Genomic DNA, 20,399 nt, shown 5'->3' on the forward strand with positions numbered 1-20,399 from the left:
GTAGCTGGTGCATGTAGTTTTACAGAGCCACCAGGAACCCGCTGGTGTACCGTAGGATAATGAAGAAAAAACTTCAACTCCCACAATGCCAGTGGTTTAACGGCAACGTTTCCGGCGATTTCTTGTGACGGCATTCACAAACCGCGAAATCTCATAACTGTGGGGTAGTTGGTGGCGGGAGATTCACGCATGGTCCTGCATGATCATTGATGATCACCCCTCTATTTTCAGTACTAACCTTTCGCTCGTCTCAGTTACAATGGCACTTCAACAAAACGGAACCGCATCCGAAATGCCCAAACACAACGGCGAAACTTCCAGTCATCACCCAGCTATAAATGGGAACGGAGAAATCAAGAGCGATCAGGCCGAGCGTTTCACTTTCACCCCCGAACCGACACTTGAAGATATCCGCCACATGCAGGCTGAGTTCACGGACGAGAGGAACTGGAACCAATTCCACAAGCCGAGGAACCTGCTGCTTGCGCTGGTCGGAGAGGTCGGGGAAGTGTCGGAGCTGTTCCAGTGGCGCGGGGAGGTGGCGGAAGGTCTACCGGACTGGACCGAGCCGGAGCGGGAACACCTGGCTCAGGAACTCAGCGACGTATTGATCTATCTGGTTGAACTGGCCGAGAAATGCCACGTTGATTTACCTCAAGCTGTTCTGCGCAAAATGGCTCTCAATCGACTCAAGTACCCGGCCAGCAAAGTTCATGGATCAGCCAAGAAATACACGGAATACAAGGACTGATGTGGGTGATTTCGTGCTGTAGCCAAAGACGATCGTTACTGAACAGTGTATATATACTATACGAGGGAACTGATGTTGTTGAGTGCCTTAAGTTCCAAACTGTAAAATTCCACTGGGCTCTTAAGTTGCTGATTTTATTTTTTCTCCTGCGTTTGGCTCTATTATCCTTGGTTTTACAATAAGCTGTTGTATGCAAGAATCTGTATGTAAGAAACAATGTTTGCACATGTAAGCAACTTAGTTTTAAAGTTCTTCTGTTTTTATTTTACCAAACAACAGCTGATATAGTTTGTGCTTTTGTAGTGTTTTTGCATCACAGTAAACTGTTTTGCCGCACACGTGGTCTCTGTGCAACTGTTCACTCTGGAAACATCCAAACTGACATTTTCAAGCTCAGCTGCACTGATACATCATTCTTTGATTATGGCCCTCAAGGTCCTGATCAAACACGCCTGAACAGGCAAATCAAGGTCTTCAAGTCAAAGATTACAAAAAAAAAGTTAAAAACATTAACATTTAAAAACATTTGCTATTTTTAGTTTCAGACATTGCAAAATGGGTATAATTAAGAAAAATCTGGCTTTTGAAAATGAGTCAAGTGTTCAGTAACACTTTTTTTTTTTTATACTGCTTGTCATCATTTGCTGGAATTATCCATAAATGCCCTGTTCATCCTCCTGCACACTTGACATTACAACCAAAACCAACTGAGCACTGCAGTGTTGGCATATTTTTGTAGGCCAACCCACAAGTTTGTATCACCCTGGTTCTCTCAACAAAAGCCCAATATGGTTTATTGCCACTGGCTTTTGGATTATTGCAGAAAAAAATCTGAAGCCAATAGTGATTCTTAGATTTTTTGTTAATCTTCACAAATGAACAACTTTTATAAACTTTTAACCTTCACAAAGCCTCTGACAACATTTTCAGTCAATTCAGTTCAGAAAAATCATTTTCAATTAGAATTAAAATACTGTGGAAGAGCTTGATGATAAGGGTAAATGATATGACATGCATTTTCTGTGTCCAAGTGCATTATTTCCTTATAAAATAATTTGATAAATTCATGACATGTATCACTTTATTCTATAAAACCTATTTAGTTTGAGTTCATTTTCAGCACATTAAAATTAGAAATATTATTTTACGTTTTGGTTTCTTAAACCCCCAAAATGTCAGATGGTGCAACTGTTGGTGCAACTGTTCGCACAAATGAACCGAAAACTAAGATAGTGTTTTAATAAGAAATTCAAAATAAAATACTTTGGCATAAACCTTTTCCATAAATTGTATAAATATCAGTAGTTTTAAAGCTGTTGAGATCATTGAAAAACTTTTGTCTGGCAATTTGTAAATTCTCAAATGTCAGGGTGGCATAACAGCAAACATGGGTCTTTTATTTTGAATTTGAAAGGTAATAGCAGTAAGCATGGTAATGCAGCATCCAGAGGATCCCATCCTGAAAAGGTTTGTAGTTCACTTAAATAAAAATAGCTACTTCAAAGTATATGTAGGTTGGTACACTCTCCATGTCAGGTGATACAACCTGACATGGAGGTGGTGGTGGCGCAATGGATAAGATCCGATAATCCACTGTGTGAGACACCAATATGTCCCTGAGCAAGACACTTAACCCCTAGTTGCTTCTGAGGCGTGCGACCTCTGACATATATAGCAATTGTAAGTCGCTTTGGATAAAAGCGTCAGCTAAATGAATAAATGTAAATGTAAATACAACCTGTAAATAAAAAAATGTAAATAGAACTAGGAAAATGCTATTTCATCATAAACTTCTTTGTTATATTTAAAAAGTCTGGCTCCGTCCGAAATCGCATACTCTTTTATACTTATTTTGAATTTGGTAAAGTAATTACTTCTCGACTGCTAAAAAAAAGTAGGTTCTATATAGTATGAAAGTGTGTAGTATGAATGTAATCTGGACGTATACTACATTCGGCATGTTGTCATTAGGTGTGTTCGACATCGGCTGCGGCTGGATGTAACCGATCGGCGAGAGTAGCCGCGTGCAGGCGGGGAGGAGCTACTATGGCGGCAAATCAATGCCAATAATAAACGAGCGCACAACTGATGCGGGCGCGCGCGGTAAATGACATACGCGAGAGGATAACAGATCTACACGCGAAGAAACGGGAACTCGCGAGCTCATTCAAACCCTGCGCGCGCGCATGACATCATCTCTGCACGCAATACAAGCCCTAGCGTGCGCGCATGATCATTCCCCACGCGCTCGCGCTTGATCTGCTCTCGCCTGCTGCTTTTGCTCGCTCGAACACTTTTATTTTTGGCAGTCGAGGGGCGGGACTTACTGTTTTAATAACCTCAAATGTCATTGGTTACTTTTCCCCTTTTCCAGAAGTCAGTTGCGATTGGACGCCTGTCCAATGACTCGTAATTCACTTGACTTGAGACATGAGACATCACTTCATTTGTTTTATTTATTGTGTGTAATGTGATTTAATGCATTGTTAATATAGAATAGATTCTTACCAGATACTTTATTAACAGAAAGTCGTATTGCATTGTGTCGTTAAAAGATATTTAGGCTACAGACTATGACGCATTTCCATGGTTATTAGGATTGCAAATTGACCAAATCTTTTATAAATTTTTAGGTAATATAAGTGGTTAATTATGTTTTCTATTAAATGCAAAAGGGGTTCTGGCTTCTCAAAGTTAAGATACAGTACACAGCATGAATTAGCTTACAAATGCCTTTTCAGAATTTGCTACAAAATATAGAGGAACAAAATTAAACCCAGCAAATTAGATATTAAAATATTATATAGTGATCTTAACCATCTAACTTTTTGTAAGCTAATAACCTAATAAGAGAAAGTATGAGGCAAGTACAGTACACCGTATAAATGATTACACCCCATCTGAACATAACATATCTTCAAAAAAAAAAAAAGCCCTAGATAAAGAAAAAAATCTGAATTTGTTTGGGTTTCAGAGGGGTGTAATCATTTATGCTGTGTACCAGAGATGGGGGACTCGAGTCATATGACTTGACTCGAGTCAGACTTAAGTCGCAAATTTTAGGACTTGAGACTTGCTTGACAAATATTAATAAAAGACTTGACTTGACTTTGACTTGATATTCATGACTTGAGACTTGACTCGGACTTGAGGTAAATGACTCGAAATAACTTGTCTTTTTAAAAATAAATATCTGTATTTGAACGCACCGCAACAATCACGTGACGCAGCAGGTGATGACGCTGAAGCGCGGGATCGTTCGGTCCGCCAGCTGTGAAACGGTACGTAATGCGCAAGTTTATGATCGAATCAGAGAAAAAAAAAAAATGCACAAGCGTGGTTTCTCGAGAGAGAGAGAGAGATCGCAGCTCATAAGCAAACTTAAGACGCTGCTAAGACATTACATGTCTTTAGGGGTTGTGTGTGAACGCAATCTCTGATTCCGGGAAATCACTGGCACTGCCAGAATGGCAGTGTGAATGAACCTAAATCAAACGAACCCGGGTCAAATCTTGGGTCACTTTATCCGTGTATTTTCCGGAATCTCCGTGTGAAAGGGGCTTTGGTCACACACCCTGACAAAGGCTCATTAGCCACAACGCATAGTTGTGCAAGTACTTGTCACCGGATTTTAAAATATTAAAGCCATGATGAAATAAAGGCTTTCTATATATTTTTTAATAATATTCGAGTGCCTTGGATTAATGATTTTTTTTATGATCTGAATAATCCCTTACATACAAAAGCACAGAGAAAAATTTTTTTCTTGAAAATGAAAATGAAAATCGGGTTAAAATACGTTAAAATATGCCATATTCCAGTTTTTCTTACCTGCATGCATCCCTTTGTACTGTCTAGTTCTATGCTACCAATATAGTCTGCTATCCCAGGGTTGACTTGAATGTTAAAAGAAATATAAAAAAAATGTAACTGTAATTTAATAATAATTAATAATGCATTGGTACAGTTTACCGTTCTCTGGGATTTGTTTTCATGATAATCGAATGTAAAGAGTTTTATCTCTAAAAACTGTTTAGCTTATAACACTAGTATATAGGGCATAGAGTAAGTAAAAAGAAATCGCTAGTAAATACCACTAAAAGATTGTAAAAAGACACCGACACACAAAGAAAAAAAACATACAGACTTTCGAACCGAACCATGCATACACAAATACACAAAACAAAAATTCAAACTTGCAAGCACAACCATGCACACATGCAAACAAACAATACACTCTTCACTCATACACACGCACACAAATATTAATGAATCAATCAATCAATCAATCACACTCAATCAAATCATATCTCTCTCTCTCTCTCTCTCTCTCTCTCTCTCTCTCTCTCTCTCTCTCTCTCTCTCTCTCTCTCTCTCTCTCCCTCTCTCTCTCTCTCACACACACAGTCAAACACAACCATGGACATGCAAACAATACACTCTTCACTCATACACACGCACACACATTCACTCACAAATATTAATGAATCAATCACACTCAATCAAATCACCTCTCTCTCTCTCTCTCTCTCTCTCTCACACACACACACACACACACACACAGTCAAACACAACCATGGACATGCAAACAATACACTTTTCACACATACACATGCACACACATTCATTCACAAATATTAATAAATCACTCACTCACACAGATTAATAATGTACAATAGTCAATCCACCTGATTGACAGGTGTAAGTTTTTTGTCAATTCAATTATTACAGTTTTTTTCATGTTATTCTTTTGTTAAAAAGGAAAGATCTAACTTGTTGGGATGTGTTCATGTTCCATAAAGGGGATGCCAGTTTGAAGAATGCCATTTGGTGGCATAGGAACCATTATACTTGAATTGTGAATTGTTTAATACCTTTTAATGGTCTTCTGCAATGTTTGAGGCATATTTATTTTTCATGCTTTAATGTTGGCCTAATTTCAGTTACATTTACATTTTAGGCTATGTAGTTTGAAATTTTTATTTTTTTTATTGTAGTAACCACTCAGCTGTATGTGGAAATGCATATTTAAAAAAAAAAAATTGCAAATAAAACCATAGTCCACAACTTCTGTAGTTTTAACTTATTTTAATATATAAATTCAGTGAAATCATCAAACGTTTGTATGACTTGCCAGTGACTTGTGACCCAAGCTACGACTTGACTTGACTTGCTTGACATAAAGCAGTGACTTGACTTGACTTGACTTGCTTTTCACAAAATTGACTCGGACTTGCTTGAGACTTGAAGGTTAAGACTTGAGACTTACTTGTGACTTGCACATGTGTGACTTACTCCCACCTCTGCTGTGTACTGTATCTTAACTTGAGAAGCCAGAATCCCTTTTACATTTAATAGAAAATATAATAAACCACTCAAAATTGACATAATAGTAATACACAGGATGATAACAAAAGCTTACACAACAACTCTTGAATATTGATAAACAAGTAATGTATCTTTCACCCAAAGCCCTTGTTATATTTGCAACTATTTAATGGACACGTTTTACATTTCTGAGGTTCTCAGAACCAATATAATTTTGGTTGGGTAAACGTAAATAGTGGTGAATGAGAGTATAGTGGTAATGTAGTGGTGATATACAGCAAATACAGGTGAAACTCGAAAAGTTAGAACATCGTGCAAAAGTTCAAAAATAGAAACAAATTCAAAATTAGAATATTGTGAAAAGGTTTTCATAAACTGTAAGCCATAATCATCAAAATTATAACAAATAAAGGCTTGAAATATCTCACTTTGCATGTAACAAGTCTATATATTAGTTTCACCTTGTAAGTTGAATTACTGAAATAAATAAACTTTTGCACATGAACTTATTCTAATTTTTCGAGTTTCACCTGTATGACTTTATATTCCCATTTTTCTCCAATTTATTTTAGATATTTTAATGCCAATATCACAAATCACAGTGTTATAAATATAAAATGTAAAAATTTATACAAATTTGGGTCAATTTGCAATGCTAATAACCATGGAAATGCGTCATAGTCTGTAGCCTAAATATCTCTTAACAACACAATGCAATAAGACTTTCTGTTAATAAAGTATCTGGTAAGAATCTATTCTATATTAACAATGCATTAAATCACATTACACACAATAAATAAAACAAATGAAGTGATGTCTCATGTCTCAAGTCAAGTGAATTACGAGTCATTGGACAGGCGTCCAATCGCAACTGACTTCTGGAAAAGGGGAAAAGTAACCAATGACATTTGAGGTTATTAAAACAGTAAGTCCCGCCCCTCGACTGCCAAAAATAAAAGTGTTCGAGCGAGCAAAAGCAGCAGGCGAGAGCAGATCAAGCGCGAGCGCGTGGGGAATGATCATGCGCGCACGCGAGGGCTTGTATTGCGTGCAGAGATGATGTCATGCGCGCGCGCAGGGTTTGAATGAGCTCGCGAGTTCCCGTTTCTTCGCGTGTAGATCTGTTATCCTCTCGCGTATGTCATTTACCGCGCGCGCCCGCATCAGTTGTGCGCTCGTTTATTATTGGCATTGATTTGCCGCCATAGTATTACGTTATAATTTCCCAGCAGTGGAACAAATCCAAGTGATGGCGCCAGCGCATCGCGCTCTCACACAACATAGTAGGATCAGTTCTGGCGTTGCTTCATATCGCAGACTGCCGCACACAGTCCTACTCCAAACATTTCCCTTGCTGTGAAGACGCTGATTTAGCCTATACGTGTATTTTTGGGACTCGACTGAAGTAGCTGAAGCCTTTTTTATATTAATAGCATCCACATGTTACATTGCAAATATGAAAACTTTTGACTGAATTAATGAGAGATGCGCGACCGTTTCGATTTAAATAAATTTGTTTAGGCTTGGCGTTTAAAATAGGCTAAATGTTGTTTGTAATAAAGGGCACAATATAGGCTATTTTTATAGGCTATGTTGCCTATCTTATTTTATTAGGCCTATACATGGCTACTTATTTTTCATTCTTGTTGTTTTCTGCATTCATTTAAGGATTTGTCGTAGCCTACAGTAAGGGAAAGTAAAATAGGCAACACATAGCCTACGTGTTAATAGTGTTTATCGTGTAAATGCTGTATTTTATTTACAGGTCTTATACACTATTGCTGAATACGAATAGGCTAATATTAAAATGCGTTTTTTATGACGATTTGACTCGCGCGCGTTTCTCTCTCAACATGATCCGGTCCGGTGTGACTTGCACTCATGTGCATGCGACTTATTTTCTGGCAAATACGGTCAGTTAAAAATGTTGCTGTATTATTACAAAATGCACAGAGTAGAGACCATTTGAAAAAACAAAAAACAACAACAACAAAAAAACATTGTGTTCATTACCCCCTCCCACATTTGGGCTTAATCACTGTTATTATTGTAACGGTCACCAGCTGGAGTGCCCTTGAGAGCCACCAGAGGGCACTCCACATAAGACTATTATCACTCACAAACTACATTTCCCATAACTCACTGCTCGGACTCATCATCACTTGTCACTGATCACATTCACCTGTACCTCATTCACTGATTGCATTCACCTGTGTCACATCATCCTGTTAGTCTCAGTCTATTTATACCATGTTTATTCAGTCACTCACCGTGAAGTCTTGTTAAGTGTTACACTGCATTTCTGAGCGTTTCCCTGGTTTTCTTGTTTCTTGGTTTTTGATATCTTGCCCTGTTCCCTGGATTACTCTCTTGCCTCTGGTCCCTGCCTGTTTGTTTGTTTTGTTTCTTTCTTTGTTATGACTGCCTGCCTGTGTATGACCCTAGCCTGTACATTGGATTATGCCTCTGGATTTCCCCAGCCAATAAAGCTGCATTTGGATCTAACCTTCATGTCTTGGAGCAGTTCGTGACAGAAGACTTCGCCACACCCAGATCCAGCAGCTATGACCTCCAGAAATCCAGCAGTACGGATCTCGCCTGATCTTCCCAGCATGAGCCGGGAGTTCGCTGGACAGATCGCGGCCTTGGCCCTGGATAGCCTCGATCTGTTCCAGTACACCTGGGGGTTTGTTCCTCTCGCTACCTCTTGCTCTCTGGGTGACGAGGCTATTAAGTTGTGTTACCGGCTGGGGGCTAAGGAGGTCGACCCGAGGGAGCTCCCTGATCTCTCCGGTCTGGATTGGAGAGAGGCACTCTCCAGATGTCTGGAGAGCTTCCTTCCGTGGCACGCCATGTCACCGTCTGCACTTCACGCCAGTCCAGCCGAGCCCGCACTTCACGCCAGTCCAGCCGAGCCCGCACTTCACGCCAGTCCAGCCGAGCCCACACTTCACGCCAGTCCAGCCGAGCCTGCACTTCACGCCAAATCTGCCGAAGCCAAGGCAGTATGCGTCATGCCCGCCGCCCCTGAGACTGAGAGCGTCATGCCCGCCGCACCTGAGACAGCAAGCGACATGCCCGCCAAGCTAGAGCCCTCTTCACCACTGGTCCCGTCCAGCTCAGAGCCCTCTTCATCGCTGGTCCTGTCCAGCTCAAAGTCCTCTTCGCCGCAGGTCCTACCCAGCTCAAAGCCCTCGCTGATGCTGGTCCCGTCAAGCTCAGAGCGCGCTGAGCCAGAGCCAGAGCTTCACGTCAGTCCTGCCGAGCCAGAGCTTCACGTCAGTCCTGCCGAGCCAGAGCCAGAGCTTCACGTCAGTCCTGCCGAGCCAGAGCCAGAGCTTCACGTCAGTCCTGCCGAGCCAGAGCCAGAGCTTCACGTCAGTCCTGCCGAGCCAGAGCCAGAGCTTCACGTCAGTCCTGCCGAGCCAGAGCCAGAGCTTCACGTCAGTCCTGCCGAGCCAGAGCCAGAGCTTCACGTCAGTCCTGCCGAGCCAGAGCCAGAGCTTCACGTCAGTCCTGCCGAGCCAGAGCCAGAGCTTCACGTCAGTCCTGCCGAGCCAGAGCCAGAGCTTCACGTCAGTCCTGCCGAGCCAGAGCCAGAGCTTCACGTCAGTCCTGCCGAGCCAGAGCCAGAGCTTCACGTCAGTCCTGCCGAGCCAGAGCCAGAGCTTCACGTCAGTCCTGCCGAGCCAGAGCCAGAGCTTCACGTCAGTCCTGCCGAGCCAGAGCCAGAGCTTCACGTCAGTCCTGCCGAGCCAGAGCCAGAGCTTCACGTCAGTCCTGCCGAGCCAGAGCCAGAGCTTCACGTCAGTCCTGCCGAGCCAGAGCCAGAGCTTCACGTCAGTCCTGCCGAGCCAGAGCCAGAGCTTCACGTCAGTCCTGCCGAGCCAGAGCCAGAGTTCCACGTCACGTCCGCCCGTCCAGAGTCTCGTCCCGCTGAGACCGAATCTGATCCTGAGCCTGAATCCGTTCCTCTTCCTCTTTCTACGCCTGTGTCTTCGGACAAGATGGCCGACTCCACGCCTGTGTCTTCGGACAAGATGGCCGACTCCACGCCTGTGTCTTCGGACAAGATGGCCGGCTCCACGCCTGTGTCTTCGGACAAGATGGCCAACTCCACGCCTGTGTCTTCGGACAAGATGGCCGAATCCACGCCTGTGTCTCCGGACAAGATGGCCGCCGCCGAGCCAGTGTCTCCGGACAAGATGGCCGCCGCCGAGCCAGTGTCTCCGGACAAGATGGCCTCCACCGATCCAGTGTCTGTTCAAGTCACGTCTGCCGAGCCAGTGTCTCCGGACAAGATGGCCGCCGCCGTGCCAGTGACTCCAGACAAGATGGTCGCCGCCGATCCAAAGTCTGTTCAAGTCACGTATGCTGAACCAGTGTCTCCGGACAAGATGGCCGCCGCCAAACCAGTGTCTCCAGACAAGATGGCCGCCACCGAGCCAGTGTCTCTGGTCAAAATGGCCGCTGCCACGTCGACTGAGCCCTCTGCAGAGATAGCCGCTGACATGCCTGAACCTGAGCCCTCAACAGAGATGGCCGCTGTCACGCTGTCTGTTCCTGAGCTGGTGTCTGTTCCTGTACCTGAGCCGGTGTCTGTTCCTGTCCTTGAGCCGGTGTCTGTTCCTGTCCCTGTGTCTGTTCCTGTTCCTGAGCCGGTGTCTGTTCCTGTGCCATGGCCGCCTGAAGGGTCGTCTCCGCCCTGGCCGCCTGAAGGGTCGTCTCCGCCCTGGCCGCCTGAAGGGCAGCCTGCACAGCCTGCTCCGCCCTGGTCGCCTGCACAGCCTGCTCCGCCCTGGTCGCCTGCACAGCCTGCTCCGCCCTGGTCGCTTGCACAGCCTGCTCCGCCCTGGCCTTCCGCCCTGCCGGAGTCTTCAGGTCCTCTTCCGCTGCACGGGCCTGGCCCTCCATCCCGCCCCCGGGTCCGCCTCCGCTCCACCTCCCTCCTGGACAGTTTTAGGAGCGTCTGGAATCCGCTCCTTAAAGGGGGGGCTATGTAACGGTCACCAGCTGGAGTGCCCTTGAGAGCCACCAGAGGGCACTCCACATAAGACTATTATCACTCACAAACTACATTTCCCATAACTCACTGCTCGGACTCATCATCACTTATCACTGATCACATTCACCTGTACCTCATTCACTGATTGCATTCACCTGTGTCACATCATCCTGTTAGTCTCAGTCTATTTATACCATGTTTATTCAGTCACTCACCGCGAAGTCTTGTTAAGTGTTACACTGCATTTCTGAGCGTTTCCCTGGTTTTCTTGTTTCTTGGTTTTTGATATCTTGCCCTGTTCCCTGGATTACTCTCTTGCCTCTGGTCCCTGCCTGTTTGTTTGTTTTGTTTCTTTCTTTGTTTTGACTGCCTGCCTGTGTATGACCCTAGCCTGTACATTGGATTATGCCTCTGGATTTCCCCAGCCAATAAAGCTGCATTTGGATCTAACCTTCGTGTCTTGGAGCAGTTCGTGACAATTATTAGGGGTTCCTTGGAAATGTATAGGTGTAGACAAAATCAGTTATGTTTATTTCATAAATATGAACACATCTCCCGGACACTAGCCGTTAGTCTACTTCCTTGGCCTATTTTTTTAGCCGGCCAATTATCAAAATCTGTGTGGAAAAGCTGCAGAGCTTTTTTTTATTATTCTTTTTTATTATTATTTATTTTGGAAGTTTAGTTGCCATATAAAATAACACAGTTTTGTTTAACATCAATTGATACTCAATATTAATGAAATAAATAAATGTAATGTCAGAGAATGCACAAAGCGCATCCTTTTGAGATGTAAATTACAATACATTTTAATTCAAATAAAACACAAAAGGCCTACATCATAAAACTCAGAAGATTATGTATTTTAATATATTATATTATAATACAAATAAAAAGGCGTCATACTTCAGTCGAGTCCCAAAATACACATAGCCTAGGCTATAGGCTAAATCAGGGTCTTCACAGCAAGGGAAATGTTTGGAGTGTACTGTGTGCGGCACAGCTTGCCCTTTATATTGTACAACAGACCAATTCAATTAGGCAGAATAACTTTTTATATGTTTGGTTGACTGTGTTTCATTTTGATAATGAGCAGTCTGCAATATGAAGCAACGCCAGAACTGATACTATGTTGTGTGAGAGCGTGATGCGCTGGCGCCATCACTGGATTTGTTCCACTGCTGGGAAATAACTTAATACTCTGTTATTTATAGTCAATTTGTGTACATTCAAAATTACTACAACATATCATGCCATTGAAAAATAAATAAAACAACATGATGCGCTGCTTTAGCGCGTCTCGGTCTCTTTAGATCTTTCTGGCACACACCAAAAATGAACCAAAATACAGAGAATAGCCTTCTTGGCGCGCCTACTTTTGAAAGTCAACATTTATATTATTTAATGTTAAATGCATTATATATGCCCGAGTCACTTTGGAATAAATCACAGCGTGTGTCATGATAAAACGTGACTTAGCCTATACAGTCCAGAAAATAGGCTATAGGTTATAGCAAATTCAGACCAACTGCTGGTCTACACAGAGAAAAAGCCCTGTCTAAGCTCTTCTGTTGTACCGAGCCATTCGTTAGTCTAGTTGTTTGATGAGGAAATGAAATATAGCCTATAGTTGCAATACACGCGTTTTGTAAGCTCCGTGCAACAGCGGACTATTATTACTAGATATTAGTAATAATATTTTTACTCATTTTTCTACTCTTAATATTAAATAAAAAAACGACTGAACGAAAGATACACGGATTCTCTTGAACCACCACCGCGTTTGCGGCAGAAAACTACTGCAGTGCAGCCCAAATGCTCTGTTCGACTTATCTGAGATCCTTTACTCTTCCCTGTGGATGACCTGTGACCTACTTTCTGTAAGATCTGAATTTTTGAACTTGAATTTTTGAGATTGAATTTTAGAAAACTGAATTTGAAGTTCCGAATTTCTTCATCTTGAAAACTTGAATCTGTATTTTTTTAAACTGAATATTTTTCAGTATACGAATTCAGAACAAAAAAACTAGCTGTTTGAAAATACATGTTTATAAAATTCAGCCATAAAAACATTTCAATTTGTTAAATTTCAAATGTTCAATATTCGTTTAAAAAAATCAAATTCAGAACTATTTAAACTACCACCTAAAATTCAATTTTGTTAGATTACACTTGCAAATAATTCAAATTTACACAATTCAAATTCAAATCGTTTTGTCATATTATAAGCTCCATATTAAAGGAGGAGCGACGACAGTGGTGATCGAGAGAGGAACAGGCAAATCTGGACTTTTGTTTTGTTTTGTTTTGTTTTGTTTTGTTTTGTTTTGTTTTGTTTTGTTTTGTTTTATTGTATTGTAACAGCAGTCCGTGAGGGGCTGGGGCTGCTGTCTTTTACTTTCGTTTTGTATTTGTTTTATTTTTTATCATTAAAGTCTTTAAATGTTTGCCGGTTCCCGCCTCCTTCTTCCCATAACATCTAAACTGCGTTACATTGTTATTCAATCAAAATAGATTACAGTGTACAGTGTAGATTACCATATATTGCACTGTAACCTATTCTAGTTCCGAATGTGATGTCATGTGATTTATTTGTTTTTGATCAATTTACTACTTCAATAGAGACTGTTGACTAAAACACTTGTTTTTGTATTTTGTTTTTATAATTGAAATTAAGAATCTAGCATTCAGCATATTCCATGTAATTATTAATGTTGTCAATTATTAATGTTAAATATTAATGTTGGCTCAACTATCATCAGGTAGCACAACCATCTACATTCTTGATTTAAACTATCGAATAATAGTCAAAGTGAAAGATAAATAACTGGCCACTAGACTGCATAATTGTAATATATTTGGTTGCACCACCTGACAAAAAATAAAAGAAAATAAAAAAGTCAATTAATACATTTTTTTTGAAATGTTATTTAACAATTGAAACTTGTTTAAACACATTATTCCTAGCTCAAAAATATGCATTACATCAATTTTTTTTTTTTTTTTTTTTTTTTTTTTTTAAGCTTTATTTTTTCATTGACCCATAAGCACAACGAGGGTGTGAAAATGAACTAGGGAGATGAGTTTTCCAATTCGGTGTGTGATGTTAAATGCCCCTGAAACTCATTTAAATACATTTTATTTGTTAGAAACATTCTTTTTTTAGTGGACTCAAATGAAATAAGATCACAGTATAAACATGAAATGGCAATTGACCAACTTAAGATAATCGGTTTCCTCAAATGAAAAGAGTTTACGCAGGTTTTAATTAATTCTGTAAAGAACTGTAAATTCACAGCTGCTCTTGTTTTGCTGCTTTTACAGGTGTGCTGTATTTTTACAGTTTAATTGTAGTTGATGATTTACTGTAATCTTTTTTTAAATGTACAGGCTTACTGGCAACCAAAATTGGCAGTAAGTTGCTGTAAATTTTACAGTAAATTTTTTACAGTGTACAAAAATACATAATCCCTGCAACACCCTTCAGATAATTATGGAATGACATTTGGCTTTCTGGTTATAATCCTGTAATGTTTGTTTTTCTGATGGTATGTACACCTCTAATTAGCTAAGTAAAGGTTTGGACACCTGATTCAATTCATCAGCTTATTAAGTAGCGTGTTTCATCTCCTGAGCTAAGTGTAAGATGCCTTAACACTGCAGTGCTGAGGGAGGGACCTTCAGGAAAGATACACTATTATAGAAAGTGTCTGATAGAAGCAAAGTAGACTTCTGTGGCAAATAGATATTAGAGAGTACCTTAGATTATTTAAAATGTTCATATTTATTGAATTTTTCCAGGAAAACATTTTCTTTTCAGAACTACACTCTCTCACTACACTGTTACTGAGAATAGTATGTGATCAATATATTTGATCTTATTCCAACTCAGTGCTGGCGGTCGAAGAAGGCCAACTGCAGCTTTTCATTGTTTCCGGATTTAAAAGATTTGAGGTCTATTTACCAAAGTCTGTTTTAGCAGAGGTTTTTTATCTTTGACTGCTGTTTAAACCCTTAGCAAATAAGTTGTTTTTATTGCAATATCAAAACAGCAAAAGCATAATAAAGAAGATACAAACAGAAGTTGAATCTCCCTGACATTGTTGATCTATCTCTCTCTCTGCGTCTGCCATAGTGGGGGGCAGAGTGAGCTGTCAGCGTCCTGCACCAAAGGGGATGGCGTACTGCTGCTTTCCCCCTCGCTCAGTGATTTCTCATGCCACTCAGTCTTTAGTAGCCAGACAGTGATTTTCCCAGCATCTGTTTTTCATTTGATGTCATCCAGACCTGAGTGTATGTATGGAAGACCCACCACCTTTGTCACTCTTTGATTTCTGCATGAAAATGTCAATATTCAACATGTTTTCTGGCCTGTCTATCTTGAAAGCTGTAAACAGTCTCAGAATTAGAAATTGGTGAAATGTTGATTTTAATTTGGAGATGTAAGGCCTAGTGTTTAGAGATTTATCCAAATCCACAACAATTTTCCTCAAATGGGACAATTTTGAACCATATCATCAAGGCTTATTTTGTCCCCGAATGAGGCGTCCACAGGGAATGAAAACACTAACTTCCTCTGCCCCTTAAAGAAGACTTTTCATTCTCTCAAATTTCTCCCAATTTCCCTGAATCACATACATTTAAACAGATGATTGAGCAGCCACAGAATAGATACGGATTTATTTGATCAGACTTTAATTCAGTTCACCACTGAAGAAGATAAGTGTAACAGGTTTAAAGTTCAGGGAAGAAGGAGGCAGGAACTGGAATACAATACTTTAATTCCCAAAATAAACAAACAACAAAACGAAATTAAAGTGGCAGTCCCTACAGACGACTGCCGCATATAAACATCATAAAAAAAACACAACATAAATGTCCCAGGCCTGGTCCTCTCTCCTCCTTCACTGTCATCGCTCCTCCTTTTATCCTCCCGGAGCTCCTCCGTGAGAAACTCGAGGCACTCGCGCCACCGGCCTCCGTTCCCACGGCTCTCTGCCCCTCCCTGCTTGCCACAATAAGCATTTCAGAATCCCACTGAAATGTTGCTGAAATATCAATGTGACAATAGTGCTTTATAGTAGAGCATCTCCAAAAACAAACCTTAAAGTGGAATGGCTACTGAAACAGAAGACCATAGAAGACTGGGAAAATGCTGTCTGGTCTGGATTGTAGGATGGCCTTTAAAAATAATAATATGAGATTTAAATTAAAATAAAAAAAATATTCACTTTTTTTTAGTTTTATTCTGGGTCACACTTTATTTCAATATCCACTTTAGATATTCTACTAAGTAACTTTGCAACTACAGGTCAACTGTAAGGTTAGGATTAGGGTTAGGGTTACTAGAATAACTTGACTTGTACTTGCAAATTTATTTCTAGTCAGTAGAATGTCTGTTGGGGGAGCATCAAAATAAGTGACAGCAGATATTAAGCAGACAGTCTACTAATACTCTAATGACTGGTAGTTGACATGCAGTTGCAAAGTTTTATAGTTAGTAAGTGTATAGTGTCACCTTTTTTGTCTAAAACCGTTTGCACATGCTCAATAGGTTGTATTTTACATGAAAGCAGTTGTCAGGCTATAAAATCTGACTGAAAAGCTACACTTGACCCTAGTTTGAACCTCAAACTTTAATTATTTTTTATAGATATTCTGAATATTCAAGTCAGCTACTGGCTTACATTATATTCAGTTCCATGCCTCTCTTCAGACACGACTAATCCCTGTGCAGATCTGAATCTGTTGTTCTGGGGTGCCGTCTGTATAGATCCAATAGAAGAACCTTTTCCCACAGGATAAAAATGAAAGACAAAAGTGCACTTTGTAACATCCAGTCAGTTAAATCAAAGTGCTATACTGTGGAGATGGAACAGTGCTGCATGGGGAAAGAGTTAGGGAATTTCTCACAATGACACTAAAGTGCCACACATTCCCACAGCAATAACATCAGCACATTTTGAGTAATGGGTCTGATGACTCCAGCCTCTGTATAAGTGGACCAGAGTGTGGATGAGTGCACGCGAAACTCAGATTCCATCACTTATTTCCTGCAAAACCTTCAAGGGTGAGGTGAAAAGAGGGTCAGAGAGAAGAAAGTATAAGAGCGTACTGCAGTGTTTTTATCAGAGATTGAAGTAATACAAGACCATTCACCTATAAAGGTCCTGTTTCTCAAAGTTTTTTTTTTTCTAGAACCCCCACTTCACCTGGCCTCCCTGCAACCCCCTATTTCTAACAAACCAACAGCACCTAAAGTCACCCAACCAACCTAATGAAAGCAAACTGGTTGAAACTTAAAGGGATAGTTGTTCACCCAAAAATCAAAGTTCTTTTTTACTCACCCTCTGTCATTTTTAGTCACCCTTAAAAAAAAAAAAAAATTTGTACAAAAGAAGAAAAAGAAAAAGATCCAAACACTCAGGCGCAGAATAGCTGTGAAGGGTTTTTTTATTAACAAGACTGTAGACAGGGCACAACAAGGAGAGTGAGGTGTGAAACAGTTCGAACAGTAGGGCTGACGACACAATGACAGGCAAGGAGGATGACCACTGAAACCAGTCCTGGATAACAACGGGCTTGAGGACTGTAGAAGAAGAGGCAGCACCAGGTGGAATGAGGAAGACCAGGCAGGAACACAAGGGACCAGAGGCTTGATCTCTTAGCTGTAGCACCAGTCTAGCTGCCAGGCTATACTGAGTGAATGTCAGTGGTCAGGAAATCTTAGGATGTAGGGCAGGGACAAACACAAGACTCACAATGAACAAGACAAGACACAACAACACTGTTAGACTTTTCTGTAATTTCTACAGTTATTTACTTTAAATCCCCCAGTATTATACTGCTATTTCTCTTTACAGTAAATAACTGTGATTCCAATTGCATCATGGGAATTTTCTGTGACGTCTAACACCACATACAGAGACTTACTGTATTTTTTAAATTTGCTGTATACTACTGTATTTGACGTAACTGCCTCTCTGGCTGGCACCATTCCACCGTGCTTTTTATTTCCTAATTTTTGCCTTACACCACGTGTCTACAACGCTATAATAGCCAGAGGCTGTCTATATTGGACACATTGAAGCGACCGGACCTTTAAATGCAAACCTGTTTATCCCTTGTAAGAACTAGTGCGAGCGCTTGGACTCGTATCGGACTACGTCTGAAATATAACGGCCGCGGCGCATCACTACACTGTCTGGGATTTGTCGTGTCGCGTCAGACAGACATCCAGTGTAGGTAATGGGGTCTGTCTTTTGTTGGATCGCGACGTTCGTGTCTGGCCCGGGGAAGAGACGGAATTCACTTCACCGAGAGAGAGAGATCAGCAAGCAAGGTAAAAAACAACAACAACAAAAAAACAAAAACAAAAAAAAAACATTCTGTGAATGTTGACAGGATTGTGCCCAGTTTAACGTATGTTATAACGTTAACGTTAGCCTAACGTTACTCGTCGTCAACATGGCGGTAACGAACTTTACCATGGTAAACTGAGCTAACGTTTCATTTTACACACTTTGTTAGATTATTGAATTGTCGAGTTAAAATATGCCAACGAGCAACGCGTTTACATTAACAATAAATGTGAATAAACTAATGTGAAATTCTGTTTATATCTTAATGTTGGCCTACTGATGAGAACCTTTATAGTTTTAGCATTAGTTTGCAAACTATACCATATTATAGTTTTTTTTATTTTTTATGGAATTTAATATTTACTTCCATTTTTGTGTTTAAAGGCAACTGCAACAAAGCGCCAATTCGCGCCAGTGACTTAGCAAGATTCCAGAGGTAGGCCAGCCCATTTGTGATATATTTTGAGAAGTTTGCTGAAATTATTAGCATACACTATGTGAAAATTGCTTTTGAGCCACTGGTGCAGACTAGGTAGCTAACAATATCTTATAAAATCTCTATAAAATTGTCTAACTTTATATCAAATAAGTGACCTTTGCATTATGTCTAACTTTATTACACAGCAAATGAACCAATCAGAAGATGGACCATTGTCTTTGTTCAGTCTCACCAGATTAAATGTATCCAGGTAAGCACTGCAGTAAAACTCTCACTAAGACCAAATCTAGCATTCTAAACAACTTAAGTTTATATTTTTTGCATTATTTTTATATTTTATTAGCCAGCGACTCTACCGTTGCAGTTCCACCTGACTAGGAAGGTCCTAATATCAGCGCACAGGTGGGTTAACTACTGTAGGAAGGAGAACGATCATCACACAGTGATTTCTTGCATGTATCTTACTGTGTATTTGTCTCAAACAGGTACTCCTTCACTGCAGACAAGCTGAAATGGGCTAAAATCATCGATTTCAGTCGTTTAACTTCTTTCTATGCATCTCAGCATTTTTGGACAGAATTTAGGATTTGTAAGTATTAAAATTTAATCTGGCATAATTTAATTTAGTTCTTTTGTATGCTATTTATTGACAAAAGCTGTTTACAAATATATATTCTTAAGTTTTTGTGAAAATAATAATAAAAATTAACAAAAAAGGAGGTTAAAAATAATGTGACACTAATATTCTCTCTCTCTCTCTCTCTCTCTCTCTCTCTCTCTCTCTCTCTCTCTCTCATATAGTTTTGGAACCGGGATCTCCTCTGAAGGACTGAGTACATTTGTGTTTGTGGGCACGCATGCAGACCAGGGAACACTCTGATGTTGTCAATCAAGTTCTGAACAGGAACCAATCTTTGGAGAAGTTCATTTATTCACAAAGGTGGACAAAAACATTGTGCTGGCTTTTTAAAGATTATTTTGATGATGACTTTTACTCCTATGCTGTAGAAAAGATGGAGTAGACAGTCAGACATTGATAATAATAATAAATGTTTCTTGAGCATCAAAGAGACTTCTTTCAAAAACATTACGCCACTTAAATACTTCTTTTGGCCACCAGTGTACATGAATCCAACACATTTTTGGAAATAAGTGAAATTATTTTTAAGGTGGGGTTATGTGTCTTGTATTGTGAAAAGAACTGTGTTTTGTCCTGTTTTGGACATTTCCTTTTTGAATGCTTAAAAATGTATTTATATTCTGCAGTTTTATGAATGTAATGGTTGATATTTCATTATAATACTTGTATAAGCTAAACAACCAATGACTCTACATTCATTTAGTCAAATGCTAATGTTTTGTTTATGATTTTATGTATGTTTTCAAAAATGTTTGCAGTGAAGGACAGCACATAATGTGTTAATTTAACACGTTTACACATCTTTGTGCTAACCTCTCTGACATATTTACTTTGTTAAAATCATTAACACAATGAATGAGTTAAAATTAACACAA

General features: G+C 40.2%; 1 protein-coding gene and 1 long non-coding RNA gene across 2 annotated transcripts; both read left to right on the plus strand.

Moving 5' to 3' along the window:
- Positions 1–199: 199 nt before the first annotated feature.
- dctpp1 (dCTP pyrophosphatase 1) lies at positions 200–1,818 on the plus strand (the record flags this gene model as incomplete). The annotated part of the gene is made up of 1 exon (XM_082164386.1): positions 200–1,818. One exon carries the CDS (start codon positions 200–202, stop codon positions 749–751), a length of 552 nt encoding a protein of 183 aa, XP_082020512.1. The 3' UTR covers positions 752–1,818.
- A 16,052-nt stretch (positions 1,819–17,870) lies between these two features.
- LOC309494095 lies at positions 17,871–19,134 on the plus strand. The gene is made up of 3 exons (XR_014204223.1): positions 17,871–18,426; positions 18,830–18,881; positions 19,070–19,134. It is a non-coding gene; the product is annotated as an uncharacterized lncRNA (long non-coding RNA).
- Positions 19,135–20,399: the final 1,265 nt, after the last annotated feature.

The sequence above is a fragment of the Leuciscus leuciscus genome (assembly GCF_965113295.1).
Source record: "Leuciscus leuciscus genome assembly, chromosome: 3".
NCBI lineage: Eukaryota > Metazoa > Chordata > Actinopteri > Cypriniformes > Leuciscidae > Leuciscus > Leuciscus leuciscus.